This window comes from Hesperophylax consimilis, chromosome 5, assembly GCF_061612785.1.
Source record: "Hesperophylax consimilis isolate HC1 chromosome 5, BYU_Hcon_1.0, whole genome shotgun sequence".
Lineage (NCBI taxonomy): Eukaryota > Metazoa > Arthropoda > Insecta > Trichoptera > Limnephilidae > Hesperophylax > Hesperophylax consimilis.
In genome coordinates, this window is record NC_142840.1 from 5,870,225 (window position 1) to 5,895,864 (window position 25,640).

Sequence of the window (25,640 nt, forward strand, 5' to 3'; positions counted from 1 at the left end):
TGTTCAAGTTCTGTTAGTATTTCAATTCTGTGAAGCAACTTGCCTAATATTGATATAATAACAAAACTTCAATAGTACTTTATGAATTTTACACTTATGAATTTGTATCCACTTTACCACAAACCATCACGAATGAATTGTATAGTTTCCAACACCATTTTGATTTTTATATGTTATAATTAAATCACCAGCTTTTTTATTTGAATGCGCCGTAATTTTTTTTTGATATGTGTAATAAACCATCAATAAATGTCACTGAAATTTAGCACACTCTTTAGTTTCACATTACCTACCTCTCCGGACATTGAGTAACGAATGACGAATAATACAAACTAGAGGAAGGTTATACAAAACGGAGACGTGAGTTTCCAACAACAGTTAAACTTACGCTACTTTTTAATGTCATTACTAGACTTTTAAGGCCCTGCCTAAGCCTTGAATAGCGTAGTTTTAGAGCGCGACGCAAATAGGTACTTAATTATGGTTATTACTTTCTAAAGACACTGCTTAAATTAAGCAATTTTCAAAATTACATAGGTACCTACCTTTTATGTACCAGTTAATGCCAACTCTTGTATATGGGCAAATTTAAAACATTTTTTAAATTAGGAATTTACCATTTTTCTAGTGAATGTTTTCTAATGCAGGAAAGCCGGTAAAGAAAATATTTTCATTCGAAATACCATTACCCGGTCCTCCTCTATACACTATGCAAATATTTTATTTCCGACTTTATGTCTCCGGGTTAAATCTTCCCCACAGGAAAAACTAAAACCTTCCACACTTTTCCACAAATTATCATCTAGTCAATCCACATTGCAAGTGCATTATATGGGCATAATAAATACAAAACAATACATGAAATACACGCCAACCCACCAGAGATGAAATGGGAAAATAATTCACCGACTCCAGATATTTTCATATCAGAGGGTTCGGCTCGGTAGAACTACTAACTGGACCTATAAATCCTACTGATCCCTCAATATAAATATTTTAAAAATCTTTCGTAATTCTACATGTATTTAAAATTACTGATTTTTTGCATTTTTATATATAATTTCTTTGACATATCTAATACGCATAAATTTTGAATAAGAGAGCTAGATAGGTATAATGCCAGTAGCCGAAATAACAATTGGTAATATTTTTATAGTCTGAGAATGTCAAATTCTTTTAATCTCATTTCCTAAATTTGTGTATTTTCTTATTTTTTCAGAAACAGATTTTTTTATTTTTACAGGAATTTGGAATAGCGACATCAATGATATAAGTTTTTTTTTGTCATGTAAAACTATATCCGGTCTTTTATGACTAATCGTTCGGTCTGTTAGTATAGTTTTATCATAATATATTTTATAAAATTCATTTTCTAAAAAATAATTTGGTTCGTATTCATAATATGGTACTATATTACGGCAGTCAATATATAAGTATGTATATAAGGTTATATAAATACCGATTATTCTGATTTTATTAAGTGTGCGCACAAAAACTATATAAATAATGAAAATAATTTATTCATAACTAAATTAGTCGTGTATCGAACTGCACGACTTACAAATAAAAAAAATATCAACGCGTGTACTTACATTATTATTTTTTTTAAATGGTGGCCACTAACAGTGATCATACTTATGTTGGATAGACTATGAGAAATAATATTTGTCCGCGAACAAAGGTTTGAGATCCAAAGACTACAGATCTGATAAATAAATTGTTTTATCTGTTTAATAAATAATATGAACAACTTATCTTCCATGACTTATTACTTTTCCCGTGTTATCGTAACATCAATAATTACACAATGAATACCATCCTTTTGCAGCGGGGGTTTACTTGTGCAATAATTATTTTCTGGACTTTCTAAATAATATTATTTTTTATGTACTTATATTACTTGGCTATTAGATTTTTTAAATTAGCGACAAAACCTGCTTTTTTAAAAACTTTTAAAAATAAATTTGGATACAAAATACCGAGCCAACTGGTCTTTCAAAACTGAGAATATTAATGGGTCGTTGATTTTAGACTCATTATCTTACTAATTAAATTCTTAGATGCTAGTTCAACGTTGATAAAGCTGCCCTTGACCCTGGTTTAAGACCGTTTTAACCAAACGAATACCTTACGACCTTACGCGCCGCGTAATATTTACTCCAAGTTTTTAATACAGCTGACAGATGATGTTTACGGTTTCGCGGGAGATATTTAATAATTTGATTTTAGTATTATTTTTTACTTATCGGACACAAATTAAACTTCGTTACTAAATCAGTCGTTTATGCTTCATACGGGTAAATTCATATAAAATGTATTGTTAATTTTTAAATTTAAGGCATCGCGTTTTTTTATTTTTGTTAGGAGAATGTCACAATATATATAAAGTCCTGTTTGTTTGTTCCGGGTCCGGTCAATTCTGTCAAGATCCTAGTAATTTTCACGAGCTGTCAAATCGGAATAATCGACATTACGCGAATTTACAGTTATAAATAATGATAATAATGCATTTACATAGCGCAGTTTTGATAAAGTTCACCTCAAGTGCAATGTCCATAAATTATAGTATCCAAACACAAAATATTATTATAATTTCACACGATAATATTATTGTGTTGAAAATAATTATTATAAATCGTGTGGTTAGGGACGCAATAATCACCATTATGGCGCGTGGTATAACACATTTAATTATTGATATTTAATATAAGTGTTTGATCACGTAGTTTTCATTTTTGTAATAAGTTAAGATAATGATATTCCGATCTCCCGTTCTGACGATTTCATTTATTTATGTATTCAAATTTTATTTGAATAATATAAAGGAATTAGGTATATAATCAAGGGCGTTGTAAGGGGGGGAGCCCCGCGCCCTCCTTAACAAATTGGTGAAAAAAAACAAAGGAAGGAAAAGACGTAATAACTGGTGACAAAACTAAAAATCTGTTACTTTTTACAACAAATGTGACACTTTTAGTATCAGATGTATGCGTCAGGACCGGATTTTCACCATAGTCATCTTTGGGGTGAAAAGATTGCTTGGAGGACTTGACACCTGGCAGTGGTTTTAACTCGCGACACCTGTGTAAGATTCCGACGCGTTTTATCAGATATATTTTGGAGGTTTCCGTTTTAAACATTACTAAAAGATTTCCATTCAAGAAAATACGATTTCCGTCTTATTGCCAAATGAAGTGAAGAAATATAAATATAATAAAATCCTCCATACAGCTTTGGAGCTGAAAATGTAACAACCATATTGATATTTCTCCAAATCATGTGTTAATTGTATGCTGAACAGCATATACTGTAGATTAATTGGTATCTTTATTTATATCGGTATCTTTATTTATTTTGATGTGTGATTGTTATAGTGTTAGTAGCCTATTCCAAGTACTCAGATAGAGGTGTATATATTGTTTATATGCGTGAGGATGCGTCATATGGGTGTATGTATACATGTGTTGTTATATGTATATAGGTATGTCTGCTGCTATATACACATGTGTGCTTGCATGCACACATATTAAAAATAATATATATAATTATGTACATTTTTACAATCTAATGCTAATTTACTTCTTTCTCCTTTCTAATTTCTATCTTCTACTTTTTATTACAATTTTTCCAAAATTTTAGCTTCATCTATAGTTACTAATTTCATATGTTTACACTAGATTTCATATTTCATACAAAGTAATTACACTCAATTGGTCACCATGAAACAGGCAGCCGCCTAGTATGGTGATTCATTATATCTACTTTATGTAAATTTCAAAACAATGTAACATGTATTAAATAAATAAATATATTGAGTAACTTGTTGGATTGATTTCACTAAACTGCACAACTCAACGTTGATTTGAGCGTTGAAATGTTCAAAGTAGTGAGTTATAGGGAACTACCCACCGGATATCAATTTCATGGTTTCGCACAGTGGCAGATTATCCACTTTCGTCTGGCGACCGTCGAAGATATTTATGATATCTATACATCAACTAGATGTTTATCACAACTTGTAATACTTTACCTCGGTTCAAGGAGAGAGCATTTTTTTTTTTTTTTTTTTTTATAGTGAATACCTCACAAGAGTCCCAACTGCTCCCGTCTGGAGCCAGTGAGACTATGGCATCCCCAATCGGGGGATGTTGTGAGGCTGAAGGCAAGTGGGGAAGGGAAAGAGGAAGGTGGGGAAGTACCTGGCTATTCAGATCTAGTCACTAAACACGGCTAAAGCCATTTGGAGCAACGTTTCAATTCTGAATGGTGGTCTTACACCAGGGCGATACTGGTAGTATCTTCCACTCTGGAACGTGCCGCAAATATACTATATATTATTTTAATTAATTAATTGTGAAATAACACAAATTAATCAAATAAAATTTATTTGCGCACGCCGGGTTCGAACCCGCGACCTTCGGAATGGCAGTCCAATGCGTTACCACTGGACTATGCCAGCCGTCAATTGTTAGCTACATTGTTGCCTACTAAGTAGGCAAGGTAAATAACTAGATTCTCTCAAAGATTGATGCACCGACGCAAGCATACTACTCTGTAGACACTGCTCGATCTTGAAGAAGCTGTTCATTTTCCTACAGAATTTCTCAATTCCTCGCAGCCCTCTGGACTCACCCCACATTATATTATTACAGAACCTTAATCTACTCAAATTGTAAAATAGTACGCGTGTGCAGATAAAATCTTTAAACACGTATATAATAGAGTGTACAATACTGACCGGTTATGGAACTGGAGAAGTTTTTTTTAATAAACCGGATCCTTTAATACGAACGGATTTACCGTTTTAAACGACTGCATTTTCCAGTAAAACCGTCTTTTTGCCCATTAATAAGTCACATGGTCAAACATTCAAAGTTGCAGGTTTAGATTTAAGCGTTGAGTATTTTTCCTCATGGATAACTTCTAATCAAAATCTTTTTGTGCTGTCTAATGAAGAGTTAATGAAAAAAAAAATCAAATAATGCAAAATAAAGCGGATAAGAGACGTGTTAAAGGAGCTTAATTTTATGACAGTGAAGAAAACTATATATTTTAATAAATTTATTTTTTTACATAATATAAACGTTGGGATGATGTCCCTGGAAATGAAAGGTAAAATGAATTATAATTATGAGATACACAGGCACGGGAAGAGAAACGCGGACTATTTATTATCCACAATGAAGAAATCAAGCACCCAGAAATTTCTGATGTACCAGGCCGTCTAACTTTTCAACAAAATCTCGAATGAAATTATTGTGATTGAAAATATGATTAAGTTTAAAACGGAATTAAGAAAGTATATCCACCTCAAACATTGACGTTTTTATTGTGATTTAAATTGATTGCAAAATGATGTTAATTTTTAAAAATATTTTTTTCTAAAATTGTTAACACATAAGTCGATGTGAGCTAACATAAGATAAAAAAATAAGTAATGATAATTCAGATGTGAACATTCTATATAAACACATTTTGTAGTTACTGGCAGTATAGTCTGATTCAATATAATACTTTGACATTTACTGTTAATATAATGTAATAAAGTCGCTAAATCGGTGAGCTGTGCAAAAATATATGTTTAGAATAAAATGTTAATAAATAACCAAAATCCATTAGTAAAATTATTACTAAACGCACTTTTTGGAACAATAAACTGTCAATGTCAAAACGCCAGAAAACGGATCGGATAGTACATGTGACTAAATTGCTCGGAAACTTATGACGCCACATTAGTATGGTGCACCAGTGCGAAGCCGGGGCAGGTCGCTAGTAATAGCATATGGAAACTTATGACGCCACATTAGTATGGTGCACCAGTGCGAAGCCGCGGCAGGTCGCTAGTAAGAGCATATGGAAACTTATGACGCCACATTAGTATGGTGCACCAGTGCGAAGCCGGGGCAGGTCGCTAGTAAGAGCATATGGAAACTTATGACGCCACATTAGTATGTTGCACCCGTGCGAAGCCGGGGCAGGTCGCTAGTAAGAGCATATGGAAACTTATGACGCCACATTAGTATGTTGCACCCGTGCGAAGCCGGGGCAGGTCGCTAGTAAGAGCATATGGAAACTTATGACGCCACATTAGTATGTTGCACCCGTGCGAAGCCGGGGCAGGTCGCTACTGAGAGCATATTTAAAAGTATCTAAAATAAATTAAATTGTTTCTAAATACCGCTATTATCATTTTTAATTGCGTATTAATATTTACACACTTTACATATGAAAATAGTATTTTGCATTTTTCTGAAAGGTCAATAAAAACTATATAAATTTGAAAACAAATACTTCGTTTTCGAATTCCACACATTAGCTTCAGTTTCTCAATAACGTCGGGGCCTGTGGAACTATGACATCCTCAACTGGAGTAAACGAAGAGAGCGAAGGGTGAAAAATTAGTTACAACTATCATAAAGACACCGAAAAGTGCGGCAGGCGATTTTTTTTTCTATTATATCCCCAATTGGGGAAGGTAGTAAATATGTGGTGTGGGTGAAGGAAGCGGAATATGAATCATTTTATTTATAAACACACAGAAGAAGCGCCGCAGGCGACATTTTTTCCATGGTATTCCCAATTGATGTAGGTATGTGCTGTGAGTGAAGGGAATATGAATGATTGCATTCGTAAACACATATATAAACACGTATCCCTACAATATTTAGACGAAAATCCTTCAGTATTTTCTTAAACGGAATATTTTTGAATTAACAGAAACCCTTATAACATAGTAGCCTAGTGGACAAATGCGTCGGATTCCCACCTAGATGCCGCGAGTTCAAACCACTGATAGCTATGTCCTCCATCATTTCACAAGGAATGTTTTCCGCACACACAAAAATTTGAAAAGCCCCCTCCGACATTGGGACCCTAAGGAAAATGTATGTATTATTGTATGTATCTTGTGTCTTCAATGTGTGCCATTTTCATAGCAACCCCAAAGATTAAATATTCTGCCTTAAATTATAAAATAAAAATCGTTTCCTGGCTGGGGCCTCCATCCTGGTCTCTCGGACCTAGGCGGAAGTGCGGCCCCGACTGGGACGGCTGTATCTGTAGCTTGCCACATTTATTGAAATTAACAAATTTGTGATTTTGGCGCCAGTTTTGAATGTCTTTTTTTCCATTAATCTTTTTAATTGACCATGGAGTAGCTGCCCCCCCCCCCCCCTACAGATGCCAATGATCTCTACACTACTGTTATTTTTTGCGTGAAAACATCTTTCGTTCGTCATGGGTATAATTTTTTTTCTATTCAACTTACTTTTTAGTGGGCCTTAAGATCTACATGTCATACTTCGTGTTGTTTATTGTTTTCAATTCGTTAATCGTTTTTCCATCATTTTTAAACATTCACGTGCTTGACTCCCCAGATTGTACTTTCTGTGGCCTAGGAGTGGGAACTTTAGATCCTATGTTTTTGGTTGTCCCTCTCTGAACAAATTTCTCTTATATCAAGACCTGCCTAAAATTACCTCCCCTCATCTCTTCTATGTCTGAACTCGACTCCAATCTACCACATATATTTTTTTAATTTGCCCTATAAAAAATATATAATACAGGGTGCAGCAAAACAGACAGTGCAGTTTTGAAGGGCCAGTAAGTACATCCCGTGGTGAGAGTAGGAACTTGGGAGGGGTCTCATTGTGTTGCGGGTTAGGAATATGCATAAATTATTAAAATAACCCAAAACTTACACCCTAAAAAACTAATTTTTGCACGTTTACTTAAACCTCGACTTAAATAGTTGTCTCCATAAGATATTTAAATTGAAATAAAGTGTTGTTATTTTTAAAGAGCCTTTGAATGCAGCGGAATTCGACAAGTTTATCAAAAGTTCACCTGCTGCGCTTCTTCCGTGTGTTTGTGAATATAATATTTCACATTCCGCTCCCTTCACCTACACAACATACCTACCATAAGGGGCTTCCGTGGAAAAAAAATTGCGCTTTTCCTCGTTTCTGGGAGGTAAGTAATTTCCAACTGCCTTCGCTCATCTTTTTTTATATCTATTTAATTTCCAACTCCCTTCGCTCATCTTTTTTTATATCTATTTAGGTAATCCAAACATTAAAAATAACATTCATTTACTTTTTACTTTCCTTACCAAATGGAAAGGTATATTTTGTGCCCCTTCACGGTTTAAAACGGCCGTTAATAACCCCAAGTAACGCCGTTATACGTCAGCTTGTGTGTAAATATTCCGAGTTTATTACGACTGTTTCTTTGTTCCTTCCCAGTAAGATCAGTAAAAAAATTAAGCTACATTATAGTATATTTGCAGCACGTTCAAGAGTGGTTTTGGACAATACTCTCAGTATCGCCTCTAGTGTGAGACTATCATTCCAGAATTTAAAAGTAGCTTGAAATGGCGTTAGCCATTGTTGGTGACAAATATAAATAAAAAGTTACTACCCCACTTTCCTATTCGGCGTCTCCTTTCCCTCCCCACATCCTTCAGCCTTATAACATACCCCAATTTGCAGGGAGAAGTTGAGACTCTTCTGCAGTATTCACATAAAAAAATCCCTGTTGAAGATAAAAATTTACCCAATCATTTAAGAGGAATGACATTATTATCGATCATAAATACGTAAATAAAAATTAGTCTTAGGAAATATATTTTTCATAATCTAGTGTATTGTATTCTTTATTTGAATGGTTTCCGTTCAGAATGCATTATTCATGTTCTTGGTATAGAATCAGCACAATGCACATACATAAATATTATTAGGTTAAGAGGTTATACAAGATACCTTCTCAGATATCAATATTGTGTTGTTTCTTACTTACCTTTGTCTGATAAAAAAAATACAATATGTAAGGTTTGTGGAAGGTATTTAAATACAAAAAAGTTATTTTCAAATACAATTTTAATACAAAAGAGAAAAATTTACATAAGTGAAAAAAAATACAAAAAATGTGTAGGTACACAAAATATTTCATCGATTTGATAGGCGGGTATTCAATTTGGGAGGCAGGTATGGGTACTGCCTCTCCAGAAACCAATTATTGGATAACCAACACTTATGCCATAGGAAACAACAAGTGGCTTGTTAGCTTTGATGACTTAGCAGGAGGACCTGGGTTCATGGGGTGCGGTTTGTCCAGGTCTTGGTGGCGGTGGCCCCCAGCCAGAATATCTAGACCCAATGCCTTGAGGGAAGGATTCATACATCACTCCACACTGACCCTCAGATTCCTACCCATCCTTCTAACCTTTTTCCTTCCCAGAATTTTTTCTCCTTCCTTTACTTAAAAATACCCCACACACAGCATCCCCAAAGATAACATAAACCCTGAGAGAAATTATTTTATTCAGGGCCTTCTATGTAGGAGTTAATGTAAAAAAAATATTAATAAAAATCGTGTCATTATGTTTTGTATGTATTAACAAAAATAAAATGCTAACAGTATACCTAAAGGCAAAAAAAACGATATGATTTAATTAAAATAAAAGATTTTTCACAAATATTTAAAATAGGGAATACCAGTCATTAAAAAAAACACACACACAAAGGAAATTGTCGTATTCATTCAGGTAGTTTTCATTTAAAAGAGACCCTTGCTTGTGTAGTGATGGGTGTACTGGATGGGTCAATTTTTTTTTTTTTTTAATCACAATTTTGTTTTAGGAAGCTGAAGAACGAAACATGAAAATAAAATTGTCAAATTGAATTGTGATTCTAAATTTAAACAGAATTAAGGTTAAATGCGATGCTCGTTATATTCTGTGTATTTATAGATGGCGTTAATTAATTTATTTTGTTAAAATAGGCTTTTTGCAAGCTATTGCTTTTGAATATTATGACAACTTATTTGTTTGCGCCAGTACATAGGAATACGATATTAATATGAATAAAATAGTTTTCTTCGTTTAAAAACTGAATTCTTTCGAGAAAGGCATAGAAATACAATATTGTACCGATGATTCAAGCCAAAATTGTATTTGTTATTTGCTTTTTTGAAAGAATTGAGTTTTTTACGGACAAAACTGTTTATCCTTATTCATATCGTGTATGTACGGGCGCAAATAAATAATTTGTCTTAATATTGTGAACCTTGCAAAAAGCGTATTTTAATAAAATAAATTAATTAACGCCATCTATAAACACGTAGAATATAATGAGCGTCGCGTTTAATCTAAATAAACGTCCCAACAAACACCCTGTATCTTTGGGCATTAAGGGGGACTGCGGTCAGTTTTTTCAAACTGGTTTGAAAAAATTTTTTGAAACATTCATTATTGGTGTGCACAAATACATTCAAATGTGCTTCTTTAAAATTATTTATTTGCCTGTAAGTTTTGGAAAAATATACATACAAACTTTTTTAATTATAATATTTTGGCTTGTGGATATAATAACAGTTCCTCGTGTTCGGTGCATTTGTGTTAACAAGAATCATATTAGCGAGCAATATCTTTTCTTTATATTTTAATATAAGGTATAAATGCAAAAATTATTTTATGAACTAAAATGGCGAAAAAAGCATTAATATAATTTGATTCAGTTAAAAAAATTGTAAGCTTACTAATAATGATTTACAACCTTTGAAGTACAAAAATATGTTGAATTTTTGTATGTATTTTTAAAATAAGCTTAAAGCCAAGCATTAATTAATTCTAATTACATAGTTTATTAGACATTTTACAGGAATGAATTGTAAATTATACTTTTATTTCAAAAATTTAATAACAGCTGAATAAATAAGTAAATTCTATAAATGTTTTGATAACAAAAGGTGCCTCATTAAATAGAAATTAATTATACATATTAAATTATTACACAGAATTTTTTACCATGTTTTTGAGATTCATAAGAGTATTTAGTTAAAATGGTTTCATAAACAAGTATGTATTTAACTAGGTAGGCATATATTTATAATAAAAATTAAAAGACAATTAAAAAATTAAATTTTCAACTGTGTACGGTGTCCGGAAACTCATAGTAAAAGTGGGAAACTGGTAAATCTAATCTTATTTGGAGAAGATTTTATGATTCAACTCTTTTTATTTGAGCTTTCGTTTTGAAGGTAAGTACCTAAATGGAGTTGGAACTTTTTCATGGAATTTTAAAAAAATCTGTAAATGTCTTCTTTTTTTTTCTTAATTGGCTTTTTAACCTTTCAGGTGCAAAAAAATGGAAAAGTTTTGAAAAAATAGATATATAAATGTTCAGATTAAAAAAAAGTTTTTCCCGTTTTCTATGTAATGTATGTAATGTAGATTCACTAGTTTCCCCCGCTTGTACTAGTGGTTTCCAGACACTGTGTATATGTGTATAGTGTATAATATATTGTAATAAACGAGACTTGTGGTGAAAAATAATTTAAATATCCACTACATATATTATTATCTATTTTGAATTTTTGATGTTACTTGCCCAAGCATAATATGGTCCACGCTTTATAAAACTGGGACGGATGCATTGGGCAGGGCTTGTAGCAAGATTGAAGGATAGCCATCAACCAAAGAGACTTCTTTACAAAAATTCTCAAGAGCCAAAAGTTAGGTGGCTAGACAGTGTAAGTCTGACAATACAACATTTAACATTTAAGATGCTGGAGGAACACAGCAGGAGCCTGGCAGGATTGGAGGACCTTGCCAGAGGCAAGAGGCTTGCTAAAGGCAGCCAGAACCCAACAAGGGAAGCAGTGCCGATAAAGAAAATTAATGTATAATTGTATAAAATTGGACACGAGGCCGGCCCTATGTGGGCGCAATAGGAGCAGTCCGCCATTGCAAGGAGCCATGGCGCTGAAAATACCTGACACCTAACAATTCTAACACAACGCCCAAGGTTTTGGTTTCTACTGGTTTTGGTTTTGACAAGGGGTGCCAAAATTTTTCACGCGCCAGGCGCTATTTAGATCAGGGCCGGCCCTCATTGCACATCCACATTTTACGTAAATAGTGAGAATATTATTGCCTTAAAAATTTAGTTCACAAAAGCATACAACAAATTAGCAAAAAAAAATTAAAAGCTATCAATATATTTGTTTAGTATATTTAATATATTATAAAATATTCCATCACCCGTTTTAAAAGAACCCTTTTCAAAAAACAATTATTTTAGTTATCAATTTAATTGTAATCAATGTAAATATATGATGTATGTAATATTATTTACATCGATCGATAGGAATCTGGCTTATAACTAACTTAAAGATAAGCTTCGGTATTGAAAGCACATAAACATATTAGTTTCTACATAAAGTTTGTGCAAAATAGGTGCTTGAGAAGAAAAGAATTACTAAATATTATTTGGAATATAATTTGTGATTTCAGAATTAATAAAACACACAAAACAAAGAAAACTAATGTAAAAAATAAAAGATTCTTTTTACAAAGTTAATATTGATAAAAAATAGTATATATATCGATAATATCTTGCGTGGACGAGAGAAATCGTGGAAATTCACTGAAAATTAAAAATAAATTGGTGTGGGAATTAATTGGGACACGCACTTTTTCAGACAGTGTATTGATGTAATAGTTAGTTTTAACGATTTCTAGTTAAAACTAGCAGGTTATACGAAAACCCTCGATCTTTTTTACATCTGAATCTCGTTTTAAATTTATAAATTAATTAATAATTAATCTTCATCATGAAACCAAAGTTTAAAAAATTGCTGAATTCACCTTTCCCCTTGTAGCGCAATCCTTTTTTCTGGGACTTTTCTTCATTTCGTCCAAAATTTTTCAACGGGATTGAGGTTGGGAGAGTTCCCCGGACATTTAAAAACACTTGTTTGGCTGGATTCAAAGAATATCTGCATTTTATTCAATGTTTGGCACGGAACAAGGTCTTGTGGAAAAACCCCATTTTGTGTTTTATAAAGTTTTGTAATGAAGATGTGACAAAGAGCAGAGATTGTCATAATATAACGTACTGGTTTAATCAAAAAATTTGTGAAAATTAACAATATATTATTATCAATAAGAGAAAAAATGTATGAAAAATTATTGTCCAAATTAATTTGCATACCACTGTATAAATAAATTTAACATCAGTATGCTGATAACCTACTTAACCGTGTTTATTTATTAAAAACAATTACAATTATGAAAATATGTGTGTAGATCAAACACTGTAGGTAGGTAGCTACTTGTTATAAATATAACCTGTTAGCTAACTACTGGCCACGTATGTTTATGATATTTTACACTATGGATTCAGATTCAAAATTATATTATTAAATGTGCACATAATTGATAATTAATTCGCATTATAATATAAACATACTGTAGTGTAAAATAGAGCAACATTTTTTTATAGATATTTGTCAACATCTTTTGAGACTCAATTGTATTGTGCTACCTAGCGATACTAATAATATTGATTAAAAAAAGGTATGCTAACATTTCAGTAATTCAACCCGATACATACAAACCAAGGCACTGTCGGATTACTGGGGTCCCAGCATGGTCGATCGACAAAACCCTATATCCATACAATATTGACTAAATCCCTTATCTATGGTTATTAGGCGGTAAGTGCGAGCACAGTCAGCAATTGATATAAAATATACCGAAAGCCGGTAGACAAAAGCCGCCTAATTAAGCGTGGTATCTTGGCTGTCACTGAGCTTCGGTTAACTGTCAATATACACAACTTTTTGAATAATATGGTTTGTTTTTTAAAATCACTGGCTTATTATGAACGGAGGCATACTAACGAAGCTCGTAGAATTGAAAGAAGTGTACGCAATCAATTGAATCCGTTAAAAGTTGGAGAAACGGAATTTAGAAAGTTGTTCAGAGTAATGGCTAAAGACCTCATTGGCCAAGCAACTAATGGTCACTGCATTATTAAAGTGGATATTTTTCAATTCTTCTTCTTCTTTATGTGCCGTATCAGGTCCCCCCGACGTTGGCGATCACTCTTGAAAATGTCTCTTTGTCTTGCGCTGCCCGGAATAGCTCCTCCACACTTCTAATGCCGGTCCACTCTCGTATGTTTCGCAGCCAAGACATTTGTCTCCTACCAGGCCCTCTGCGACCCTCTATCTTGCCTTTCAAAATTAACTGGAGCAAGTGATACTTCTCCCCTCGAAGTACATGACCCAGATATGAAATTTTCCTGATTTTTATTAATCTAAGCAGTTCTCTCTCTGCTCTAGCCAATTTTTCAATTCGACATTGTTAATTTATTTGTATTTATTTAGCCGTTTGATGTTTGTTTACGTAATGTTGATCCATGGACCAATACGAGCCAGTGTACATATATATTTATACCATCAAGAATGATTTTTGAATTATTTTGTTCAAAATCAGCTTGGCTATCGATAAGCCTGTGAGCGCATCACGCTCAGGAAATCAATATAAAATCCAGGAAAACTTTTTCTTTAACTAATTTCGAAGGTTATACCCATCGATGTAATATATCATTGAAGAAGATAATATTAATTAATCTAAACTATACATGAAACAGAACAAGACACAGAAAAATAAAAAGATAACAGTCACAACTAAGAATCGAACCAACAATTCCTGAATATTTATTTAGACTTTTAAAAAAGTCAATAGGTATCCCGTATAAATAAAAATCAGATAATTTATCCGAGACACTATCTAGGTTACAAACCAAATTTCCAAAAATATGGGAAAAATTAGTTGTAAGATGATATTGTCAATTCTGAATTTGAAATAATGGTTGAGTGGTTAAGACGTCTGACCCGGTAAGAACCCTAATCCTGGGTTCGATTCCTAGTTGTGACCGTTATCTTTTTATTTTTCTGTGAGTTTTTTTCTAATTCATGTTTCGTTTAGGTTTATTAGAATTATCTTCTTCTTCAACAATACAATATAGGTGTCGGTTAAGCATATCGATCCAATATTGTTAAGTTGTTAAGAGTACATGCGATTTGACCGTGTTAGACCCCCTTACATTTGTTAAAATGGGCAAGAGTATCAGAGGTTTTTTGACAATAATAGTAGAATTGCATGAAATGATGTTCAAACATGAAAATGTTCAAATTACTGAATTTTTTTTTACCACTCCATAATATTATAATCTGGGGCTTGGTACTAGAAGTGCATCCGTCAAATATATATATCGCTTAGGAAAGGATGTTGTTCATTCCTTGGCTAAAAAAAATGGAAGAATATTTAAATTTTGACTTCAGATTACAGTTTCACTTTAGGCTACAGTTTCATTAATCTTGAGCATCTGATACAAGGATTCATAGCATTTCAAAGAAGGGTCATTTTAGAGCTCTTCCTGATGCAAATTACCAAAATATGACAAGCACTTTCAACATTAACCCCCAACTTAATATATGTTTTAATTATATTTTATATGACATGATTATTCTAAAAGTAAATGCTCATAAATGATCACACATTTAATAATTCAAATTTTATGGATGAAGTATTTGTGACTTCTCGAATTTCATTCATAGCCAAAAACTGAACAAAAATACCATCTCAAGTATACGGTTTGTCTTATTTTCTGTAATATAAAATTAATGCTTTCAATAAAAATTAAAATATTAAATCGATGGCCCAGTATTTAATGGAAACAAGTCTGAAAACCATAAATTACGATATGAGTATCAAAAGAATCACCAAAAGGAGCTCTTCCAAGTTTTAAACAGAAACAAAATCAATAAAAATGTTTGACTCTTTAACAGGTTCACTGCCAACTCCGCCATTTGGCGGAGTTTGAATGTTTCGAGAAGTATTTGATCAAACAACTGGCGAGTACGTCAATATAATTTTAGTAATATTAGTGAAGATCCGGCAACTGTCGCGACGTGTTGTTTTTATGCTGGCCCTGTGCTTGAATGAATCAAAAATTATTGTCCGCGCCTGTATTTTTACTAGCTGCTCTAGTTTTAAAGTTATAGCTTGTTGAACATGGGTTACAGAGCTTTCCATTTAAAACTGACGATTGTGCCTGTGCATTTCATTGAAATGTAGAATTTTCATTGAAAACTGTTGAAATTTGACATTTATGGGAACATTTGCACACGCGTAAAAGAAAATATTGATTTTCCCAAAACAACAGATTTGGACTTGTTAAAGTTTAATACTGGGCCATCAAAATAATTTACTAATAATAGACAAAATTATCAGCATTTTGCAAAACCTGCTGTGGACAAATTTATAGCATATTATAAAAATAGAATGTTGTGTAAAGAAGGATTCTGTTAAATAAATACTATGTTCATTTATTATTTTGATACATTAATTACAACCCTGTGAAACCCGTTTGAAATAAAACAACTCATTTATTATTTATTTGAAACTAAAAATAGAGTTTTTCAATGTTCATGAACAGCAAAAAAACTTTGGTCTATAACATTTCAAAAGCTAAAAGAATATATATTTTTTCAAATTATAAAAAAATGTCTATGAGATTCCTTATATAGTTCCAATAAAGACAAAAAAAAATAATAACATGGTAATTTTTAGTGCATTTTATCAATTAACGTAATATGAGTGGATTGTTGCACTTACAACAAACAAAAAGGCAGTAATGAGGTATTTTTGTTAATATGAAACGAGATAATGAAACAATGAGAGATTGCAATAAATATCTTCAATATTAGTCCATAATAATAAAGCCTGTAAGAGATTATAAATCTCTGACTATATAACATAAAACTTCACATTAACAACATAGATTGTATATATAATAATTATGACCCTTATATTTTTCCCTAAGGCGGTTCAATTGTATAAAAATTCAAGCATAATATATTTATTTATATGTATTATATATGTACATGTATGAAAAGAATGGTATGGTATCTGTACATATTTATAACATTGTAAAAAATCTATTTTCTTAACGTTTTGATAAGTAAAGAGGCCTTAGTTACATTGTAAATATGTATATTGATTTCTGTTATATAAGAATAGTATCTGTTTGGGCAAAGGGGCCTATATGGGGCTATGTTGTACAAAAGATCCTTAAGAGCTATTAAAGACCTTACGACTTAACGAATTATAAAATTACACACATTGAGATAAAGAAAAGCACTGGATAACATAAGAAGAGAGCGTAGGTACAGTAATCCCCGACTTGCATCTTCCTGATTTACATTGTTTAGTTCTTACATTATTATAATTAAATTTTCCAACTGAGTCGATGGCAATGGTATTTACAGCCGTGCGAAATAATACCTATATATGTTGGGTGGTAATGTTATTACTTAATACCAGAAAAGACTGATCTTTTCACTTTGCTATTTAAAATAATTAAATATGTACCTATGAATTTGTACACAAAATATGTCTTCTCAAGGAAGGCAAAACAACGGAAACTGCCAACTGATTCAACTTTGATTAAAGTTATTAAAGATGGTTTGAAAGCCTATGAGAACTTCATTTAGTTTAATAGCAGATTCATGAAGTTTCACTAAAACATATAATATATGTATATTGTACCAAAATGTGCCGCGTGGTGGGATAGATTGTGTTGAAAAAGCCAGCGTTGTAGAGGTTAAGTTAAGTTGCTTGTTCTCATTACATACATAGTAACTTTGGGGTATTACTGTATAATATAAGATTAAATTACTGATACAGGTACATGTTTATCAGACAGCGGACTCGTCTATCGCATTTTCTCTCTTACGAAGGATGCTATTCTGTTTTTCTGTTGTGTTGCACTGCGCACAATCTGTGTGAAGCCCGTTGTGCTCGCTGGGCATGTCTCCTTGTGAATGTGAGGCTGCATCTGGGAACAATAATTTATATGTCAACAAGATTTCATTAGAGTCAAAAGAAAAAGTAATTTGCAATCAAGAACATATAATAATAATATAAAGTATTAATAACTCATCGGAATTACCATGTTGTAAGATTTAAAATGTAAATGTTTGTTTCTTCAAAAACTTAAATCTCCAAAAGTTCTTCACTGATTGCTTTGAAATTTTAAGACAACGTTGCAATCTAATACACATATGTTTTCATATACATACCTATATTATACAGATGTCACTTGTGACAGGTAAAAACATACTTTTTTTAAAAACAGCACATAAAATCACATGCTATTTTTTCTCTATCTGCACACACATACTGAGCCACAGCAATGCGTGACGGGGCACAGCTAGTAATAAATAAAATAATCTGATGTTGTAATGAGGGACAATAATTATCTACAATAAAAGAGTGTGAATATTCATTTTAATATAATGTTGAAAGAAAACAATGCGCCAGCACATGAAGAATGTAATTGTTAACCCATTACCCTCCGGGGCGCCATACTTTATGCCTCTCAACACAAATGTTTATTTTTACATAAACAGTAGAATGTATTGCCATCTTAGGGTTTTTATTTTTAATTTTCTTCAATTTTTGTTATTTAAAAAAATTAAATTGTATTAAATAAATGTCAAACAAAAAGTTATGCAATTTTTACTACATGGATTCAAGACAACATCACACAAAAAATAATTTAGTTGCTGTGGTCAATTACAATCAAAATAACTTGGGAAACCTCTAAGAATTGTGAATTTCAGGTACAACTTCATTGTAAAGGAATCATATGATGATAAATAGAAAAAACTTCATAATAATTACTACGCAGGGTTTAAATTAACCTCAAATGGAGTGGCTTTTTGATATAAGAAAATGTTTAAGAGTGAGATTTTTTTACCACAAATATTTCCTCTTTTTTAAATAGTATTCATAGAATGTTATTATAAAACGAAACTTTATTTTTTTTTAAATACATAGATAATACCCATAGACATTAAAATTAACAGACTTCCCTAACATGAAATCTGGGTATAATAATAATAATAATAATTGTTTTACTATCTTCCTTTCTTTGTAACAAATAGAGATACATAATAAATAATAATTGTTTTACTATCTTCCTTTCTTTGTAACAAATAGAGATACATAATAAATAATAATTGTTTTACTATCTTCCTTTCTTTGTAACAAATAGAGATACATAATGAGATATCCCCACTGGTATTACAAGTATTTTCATTGTGATTCCATAACTACCAGCTGAAGATGTTGGTTTGAATTATAATTTTTTATTGTTATTTATGAAGATAAAATTAGTTTTAGTTTGTGTTTAGTGGTTGGTCGAGTGCAAATTTCTTCATTTAAGAATTTGAGTGTTTTTTTATGTTCGGGATAAAGTTTTGAGGAGGAGTTACTTTGTTCGCTTAATTCGAGCCTATTTTTACAAAAAAATTGTTTGTGTTGATTACAAATTGATTTTTTGAAGCAAGAGTATACTGTTATCGGTGTCTATATCTTTTGTTTTAGTTAGTGCAGGTGATTTCTTTAAATAAGTTTTGGGTTATTATTGGATTCATCTATTTTAGTTTAGTAGTAATTTTGTTTAGCCGATTTAGTAAGATTAGAGCAGATGTTTCCATGGTTTTTGTAGAATAGTTTCAGGGAAAATTCATAAGGACTGTTTTTTACTTGTTGATGTAATTGCTGGTGTAATCCAAACTTTTTTGATAATTTTATTGTGCAGATTCATTTAGGTTTGTATTGATGTGTGGTTTTGTATGTTTAATTGAAGGTGATTAATTAATATTTTCCAAGCAACATCTACGTCTTCAGTTTTATATAATGATTTCTAGGTTTCAGTTTGTAGTGATTTTTTAAATTTTTCATAGTCTATTATATGTTTATGCAGAAAAGATTTCGAGTCGATGGACGGTTGTTCTTTGAACGAATGTTAAGGATTAAAGTGTAATGATCAGTGATGGTGGATTGACGTATGATTGTCGTGACTTTTTTGTTTGTTTTAGTCATTATGTGGTCAATGCAAGATTTCATGGGATTTATTCATTTTATGTTCTATATCTATCTATATCTATTTGATTGTGACTTCTCTTTATATGTGTCTCATTATATAATTAATATTGTGAACATGACCTGCTGATAAACTGTTTGGAAGTTTAGCAAAAAGAAGAATTAAAAAAAAAAAAATTCTCTACGGTTCACTTATTGTGGCAGACATCCCATGGGAGAGGAGGATTAAATTATCATTCTGTGCTTGTGGGTGGTGTCTTCCGGTATCCAGTATGTTGATGTCCCCAATAATGAACAGGTTCCTGATGTTTCACTCTTGAAGTAGTATGGAGTCTAGCCATCCGAGGAATCTTGTAAAATTTTCAGACGAATTCGATCTGTAGATAGCAAAGATGCATAAATCTTGACTGAGTTTAATTTTCAAACAGTTTACACCTTGTAGTTCAATTTCTTAAGGTATCATTTCGCAAAGCTGGAGACCACATTATTGGAGGGTTCGAGAATGCTTTGAATAAACTATAACATCAGTCTTACATTGACCACCAAAGAGCGCACATTAAAAAAACAGACTATGTGCAGAAAAGCAAAGTTTGCTAAAGTAAGGCAAAGGTTTGCAGCGCTGTCCACGGTGGGAATGTTCGTTCAAACGAATTGCCTGGCATAGCAACGCTAAAATTGAGTGAAATGAGTAAATAATAGCACATTTGTAAAAGTAAACTAAATAGCGTACCAAAATATAAAATTTTGGAAAAAGGGCCGAAGTTTTTTTCGACCGATTTGGGAAATATAGTTTTTACGCAGCCAGCAATTTGCGCGCCATTGTAAAAAGGACTAGTAATTAGTAAGCAGATTTTATTTTCGGGGACCGAATGGTGATTTTACAATGCGAGTTGCTTGTATACTGTAAGATTCATTTATTGACAAATCACCGAAAGTGACTGTCAATAAATGCTCTGCGCAAGTTGGTTCGTTACCCGTTCCCTGATTAGCTCATCTATTAATTTGAATGTCAAAATAACTGAATTAATCAGATATTAACAGCAGAAAATATATTTAATATTATTATTTACCTGTTAACCGAACAATTCCGTTTAAAATTACGCAGCATATAACGGGCGCAAACTCCTTCACTAGGACGTATCACGTCCATAGGACGTAATTTGATTTTATTATTTTTTTTCATTTATGCATTATAAAAATGAAAACATCGAATTAAAAAAATAGAAACTTTACAAACAATTATAAAGATTACAAAAAATATAAAAAAGGTTATGATTACAGAACAATAAACAAAAGCACAGAGATAAAAGAGAAACATTGAGTTTAAAAAATTTAAATATGTAAAAATTAAAAAGTCAATTTCCGTGTGATATGCTCGGAAATATACATCCTGCTCGTTCCAGGGCGCAACATATATTTCAAGGACGTATTTATACGTCCTACCCGTACCCGATACTGTTTACGTATGACGTATTTATACGTCCCGCCCGGTTAACAGGTTAATAGTTACTATAGGAGGATTTCTACAAACACCGCTGTACGGTGTATGTCCATACTCCTTTAGGCATATTTTTTTACAGACATACAATGAACAGCCATAGTTTCCTAGAGGTTAAAGGATTCAAATTTAAAAAAATACATGTATGTATTACCTTTAGATTTCAATGATTCATGTGTGATGATGATTTCACTGGTCAAAAAGGCCTCTCTCTTTATCTGATCTCGCAATTGTCGAGACACATCTGGAATGGCCCACTGGACGGTCATTATCACAAAGCTCACCACATTCTGCAAAACAAATTACATTACATAATAATAACATCTTTGAAATGTGTACCAATATTATAAATGTGTAGAATGTACAATAATATTTTCTTTTCAGCATAGCATTGTCATGGTAGTCTCGACAGTAGATAAATATTATGCCCATATTTAAAAAAATGTTATTCATACTTGGAAGACTACGATGAAAGCTAATCTTGCAGCTAGGATGTGCCAATAGATCTCTGGTCTCTTGTACTTGCGTGCATCCCAGGGTGGATTTCTATACTCAGGATAGCGGCATATCTATAAAATAAAAATATGATACAAAAATTAAAGTAATAAAAAATTATGATAAACTAAAAGCAAGGGCAAAATTACAATGACAGTAAGCAAAAATATTTAATGACTTACTGTAACATTAGTGAAGTTTGAATTTCTGGGAGCATGGAAGTCTGATGTGTTGAAATAAGCAAGGGAATGTTGTAAAAATCCTTCATCCGTATGATCCTGGTTAACATACAGCATATAAACCAGACGGGGGATGAAGTTTGAAGAAAATGCTATCATAAATGCCTGAAAATAGTTAACTTATTAATGTTGGACATATTCTTATTGGATGGATTTTAATGACATTTCAAATATACCTCATATCCCCCGACTAAAAAGTAAATGTCTCGCACTAACCACAAATTCAATATGTAAATCACGAATAATGTGTTCACTGACATTGAATTTGACATTAATGTGCTTTTTGACAATAGTAGAATAAGCAGCATTTACTTATTGTAAAGGAGACGGTTTACTCTTGTTAGCATTCCTTTATTATCAGCCCATTATGATGTCGCCCAGTTTTCTCATTGGTCCTTTACAGTAAACCAGTCCCATTAGTAAAATTCACCAGAGATATGAGAGTAGTGTAAAAGATTGATAAAATAAATGACTGGAGATCAACTTACATTGGTGACAACAGAAATTCTCCCTATGATGTCCATGATGCTGTACCAAACGCCTATGTTTTTTACACGGCATGGCACAGGACGTCGATAGTATTTTAGGTATTTCTTAGCATCTAGTCTCATCTCAAAGACGTTGTTAATCAAAGCAAAGAACGGAGCCAGGGGGAACGCCGAAACAAAAATAGTCACAAATCCATATTGCAAAACTGAAACAGAAAAATGTTGTTCAATTTATTTTCAGAAAGAATCGAAAGAAACACAAAATTGCAAAACCCAGTTATTGAATTAATGAATAATACTTAGTTAGGGAATTTATAGACTTTTACTTACTCATTTCGAGGTATTCATCGAAGAGTCCCCTTGGTCCCCACTCTAGCAGCTTATAGTCTTCAGTCCACTGATTGCAGCAAATGATAGAGTCATCGTCATCAGTCTTTGACAAACCAGTTTTAATCTGGTAAAAGAATGAGAAATTATGAATTTATTTTTGTTCCATATAAGTTCATGACACATAATTTAAAATATACATATATTCAAAGAAAGAAAACGGGCAACAAAAGTGAAAAACTCAGTATAGGAACCAATTGAAAACAACCAGGGAGTTCCGCAAGGATTGGTATTGGGTCCAATTTTATTTTTAATTAATACATTATATTATGTAGTACGAATTCTGAAAACTTACCATAAAAGTGTTAAACCACTTCCTGCAGAATGGAATGAGCATTTCAAGGACGGATGTCAAAGCTTGTTTTCCTATCATTATGATGGCCAGCTGGATGAAGAGCTCCAAGAAACACCCTCCTGGGCTGCACTGGAAGTCAAAATACACTAAATTGTTTACATAATAATATCTAATACGAATAACAAAAAATTAACACTGGATTAGCGAGCCGCATATGTACGTTTCGGAACGAACGTCCACTGATATAAGGTAACGGTTTACAGCGCAGTCCATTGCGGAACTTTTCTGCCCGGCGGCCTGAAGCGGCACGCGGAACACTCGTTTCGAAGTGTACATGTGGGAGGGCCTATTTGCTTTACATTTTAAGATTTTACTTCTAAAAAAGCCAATACAAAAAAAATGCACACAATAATGGGAATCTAATTCTTCGATCCTAATAGATCCAAAGGTTTTGGATGTATATTATTATTAAAGGCTGAATATTCCACTCTTCTTACCTCTTCTTGCCGTAGTCCAAATATCTTATTATACTTTGCCGGATAGCCAACAAACTTTCCCTTCAAAAAGGCGATATAAAATATGGAAGAATAGTAGTTAACAAATTGGAAGAGGTAGATTTTCAAGGTCAGACTATCGTCGAATTCTGTCTGCGTTCGAAGCAGTTCCATCTCCGTCAGATACACTGCGAGCCTGTCGTAGATCAGGTTGAGAATTGTGATGGAGAACAGTGTGAGGAAGGCGGCACTGCACGGAAGAAGGAGGCTTTTGTAGGCTATTTCACTGTCTTCACCCAGAAAACTGTTAGTGGCCATCTGAGACATTCTGAAGAGAACAACGCCAAATACAGAGGCCACTGCTATGGCAATCTGGAAAAGAATAATAAAAAATACATTCAAATAAACCTACCATGTTATGCATGGATAAAATAATACTACGCTAACACTAAAGCGCAATGGTCTCCCAGTTAATGTTCTGTAACAGACGGTAATGACTTGAGTCTAGGCTAAGGTCAGACTAGGGCTTGTGATAAATAGTTGATAAACAACTTTTGGAACAATCACTTATTTCTTCTTGCGTTGCATCTAAAAATGTTTTCATTTATTCATATTACAGCAAGGTAGGTGGACTATGATTGAGAACAAAAATAATAATCATTTTCAAAATAAAGCAATTTTGGTGGATTAGTACAGAATAGTGATTAGTTTAAATTATTGTCCGCAATTTGTGGTCAAGTATGTGTGTACCTATTTACATATTAATTTTAATACACATAACCCAAAATAGTAATGTTAAGTAAACTTTACATAGAAAAACAGATTTCATGAAAATCGGTAAAAATGCAAGTATATATAACATAGTTTAAAATTTACAGCTACACTTACCAAAAACAGGACAACAGAAAAACTTAACAGTGTAAATGGAAGCCGCATTCGCCAGAAAGGAACACTGGGTTCTATGACATGGGTGACCACGTTCAGTTTCCTTTTCTTAGCATTGTTCAGCTTGGCCAAATACTGAGGCCGCGGGTGTTCAGCTTGCAAGTCCAAGCCCGTCAGGCCCCATCTGTGGGCGATATTCGCCGAGTATCGCTTCCACAACTCCAAGTATAAAGCACCTGAAATCATTTTTTTATGTTGTGAGAAACAATATTACGAGAAGAAATTAATGATGAAACTAATTAATGAAATTAATTAATGAAACATAATGGTAACCGGACAAATTTTTTGAAAAGTCTGTGGAAAGTGTAAAAAAATAAACTAGGTTAAGTAGGTGAGGTTAGGTTATTAGTTTAGTTTTTTTTAAATCATTTTTAATGACTTCACTTTCCAAAAGTACATTGTCATGGAACCTGCAAAATACATATGAAAGACAAGCAAGGCTGTTCATGACTTATTTATGACAACATCATGACTTATTTTCATCCAATAATTTTCCATCCAACATTTGAAATGTACCAGTATTTTTAATATTCCAGTAATAATAAATATACTTGTATATTCAGTGAAACGCTCTTAACTTGTTGAGTGCAGAAACTACTTATGGTAGATTTTATAGCTACTATTTTTTCAAGTATTCAAGTACCTATATATTGTGTGTCTGGTAAGATAGTAAAAATTACAAAAACATCAATTTGCAAAAAAAAAAGTTATTATGAAAATAGAAACAGCTAGCAGGCGGTGAAAATTTAGCACCAGCACTCCAAGAGTTAAGAAGTTTTTTATGCTTAAGATATTGTTTTCTTTTGTTCTCTTGAAGCACGAAATTAAAAAATCGCCTGAATAATCCCACTTATTTTTTATAGGGTTTATATTTATGTATGTATGTGCAAAAGTGGACATTTTATAATTCATGTTTTCCCGCATAAGAATTTATTTGTTAAGTCTAATGGCTGAATAGCCAAAAGTAAATTAACACATTTTGATCGGGCAGTTTTCGGCCGCGTACTAGTGCTGGTAACGGGTGATTTTTCGCGTAATTTCGCGCTAACGTAGAC

General features: G+C 32.6%; 1 protein-coding gene across 1 annotated transcript in view; it reads right to left on the reverse strand.

Annotated features, from left to right (window-relative positions):
* Positions 1–8,894: 8,894 nt before the first annotated feature.
* LOC149423454 (anoctamin-1-like) overlaps positions 8,895–25,640 on the reverse strand; it is a 39,997-nt gene continuing 23,251 nt past the window's right edge. The window contains exons 7-15 of the mRNA XM_089631551.1: positions 24,529–24,761; positions 23,644–24,012; positions 23,147–23,275; positions 22,795–22,918; positions 22,465–22,670; positions 21,920–22,081; positions 21,698–21,811; positions 21,397–21,532; positions 8,895–17,690 (exon numbers count right to left, since the gene is read on the reverse strand). Of these exons, the coding sequence (XP_089487677.1) occupies positions 17,551–17,690; positions 21,397–21,532; positions 21,698–21,811; positions 21,920–22,081; positions 22,465–22,670; positions 22,795–22,918; positions 23,147–23,275; positions 23,644–24,012; positions 24,529–24,761 (1,613 nt within the window). The 3' untranslated portion in view covers positions 8,895–17,550. The remainder of the gene's footprint in view (positions 17,691–21,396; positions 21,533–21,697; positions 21,812–21,919; positions 22,082–22,464; positions 22,671–22,794; positions 22,919–23,146; positions 23,276–23,643; positions 24,013–24,528; positions 24,762–25,640) is intronic.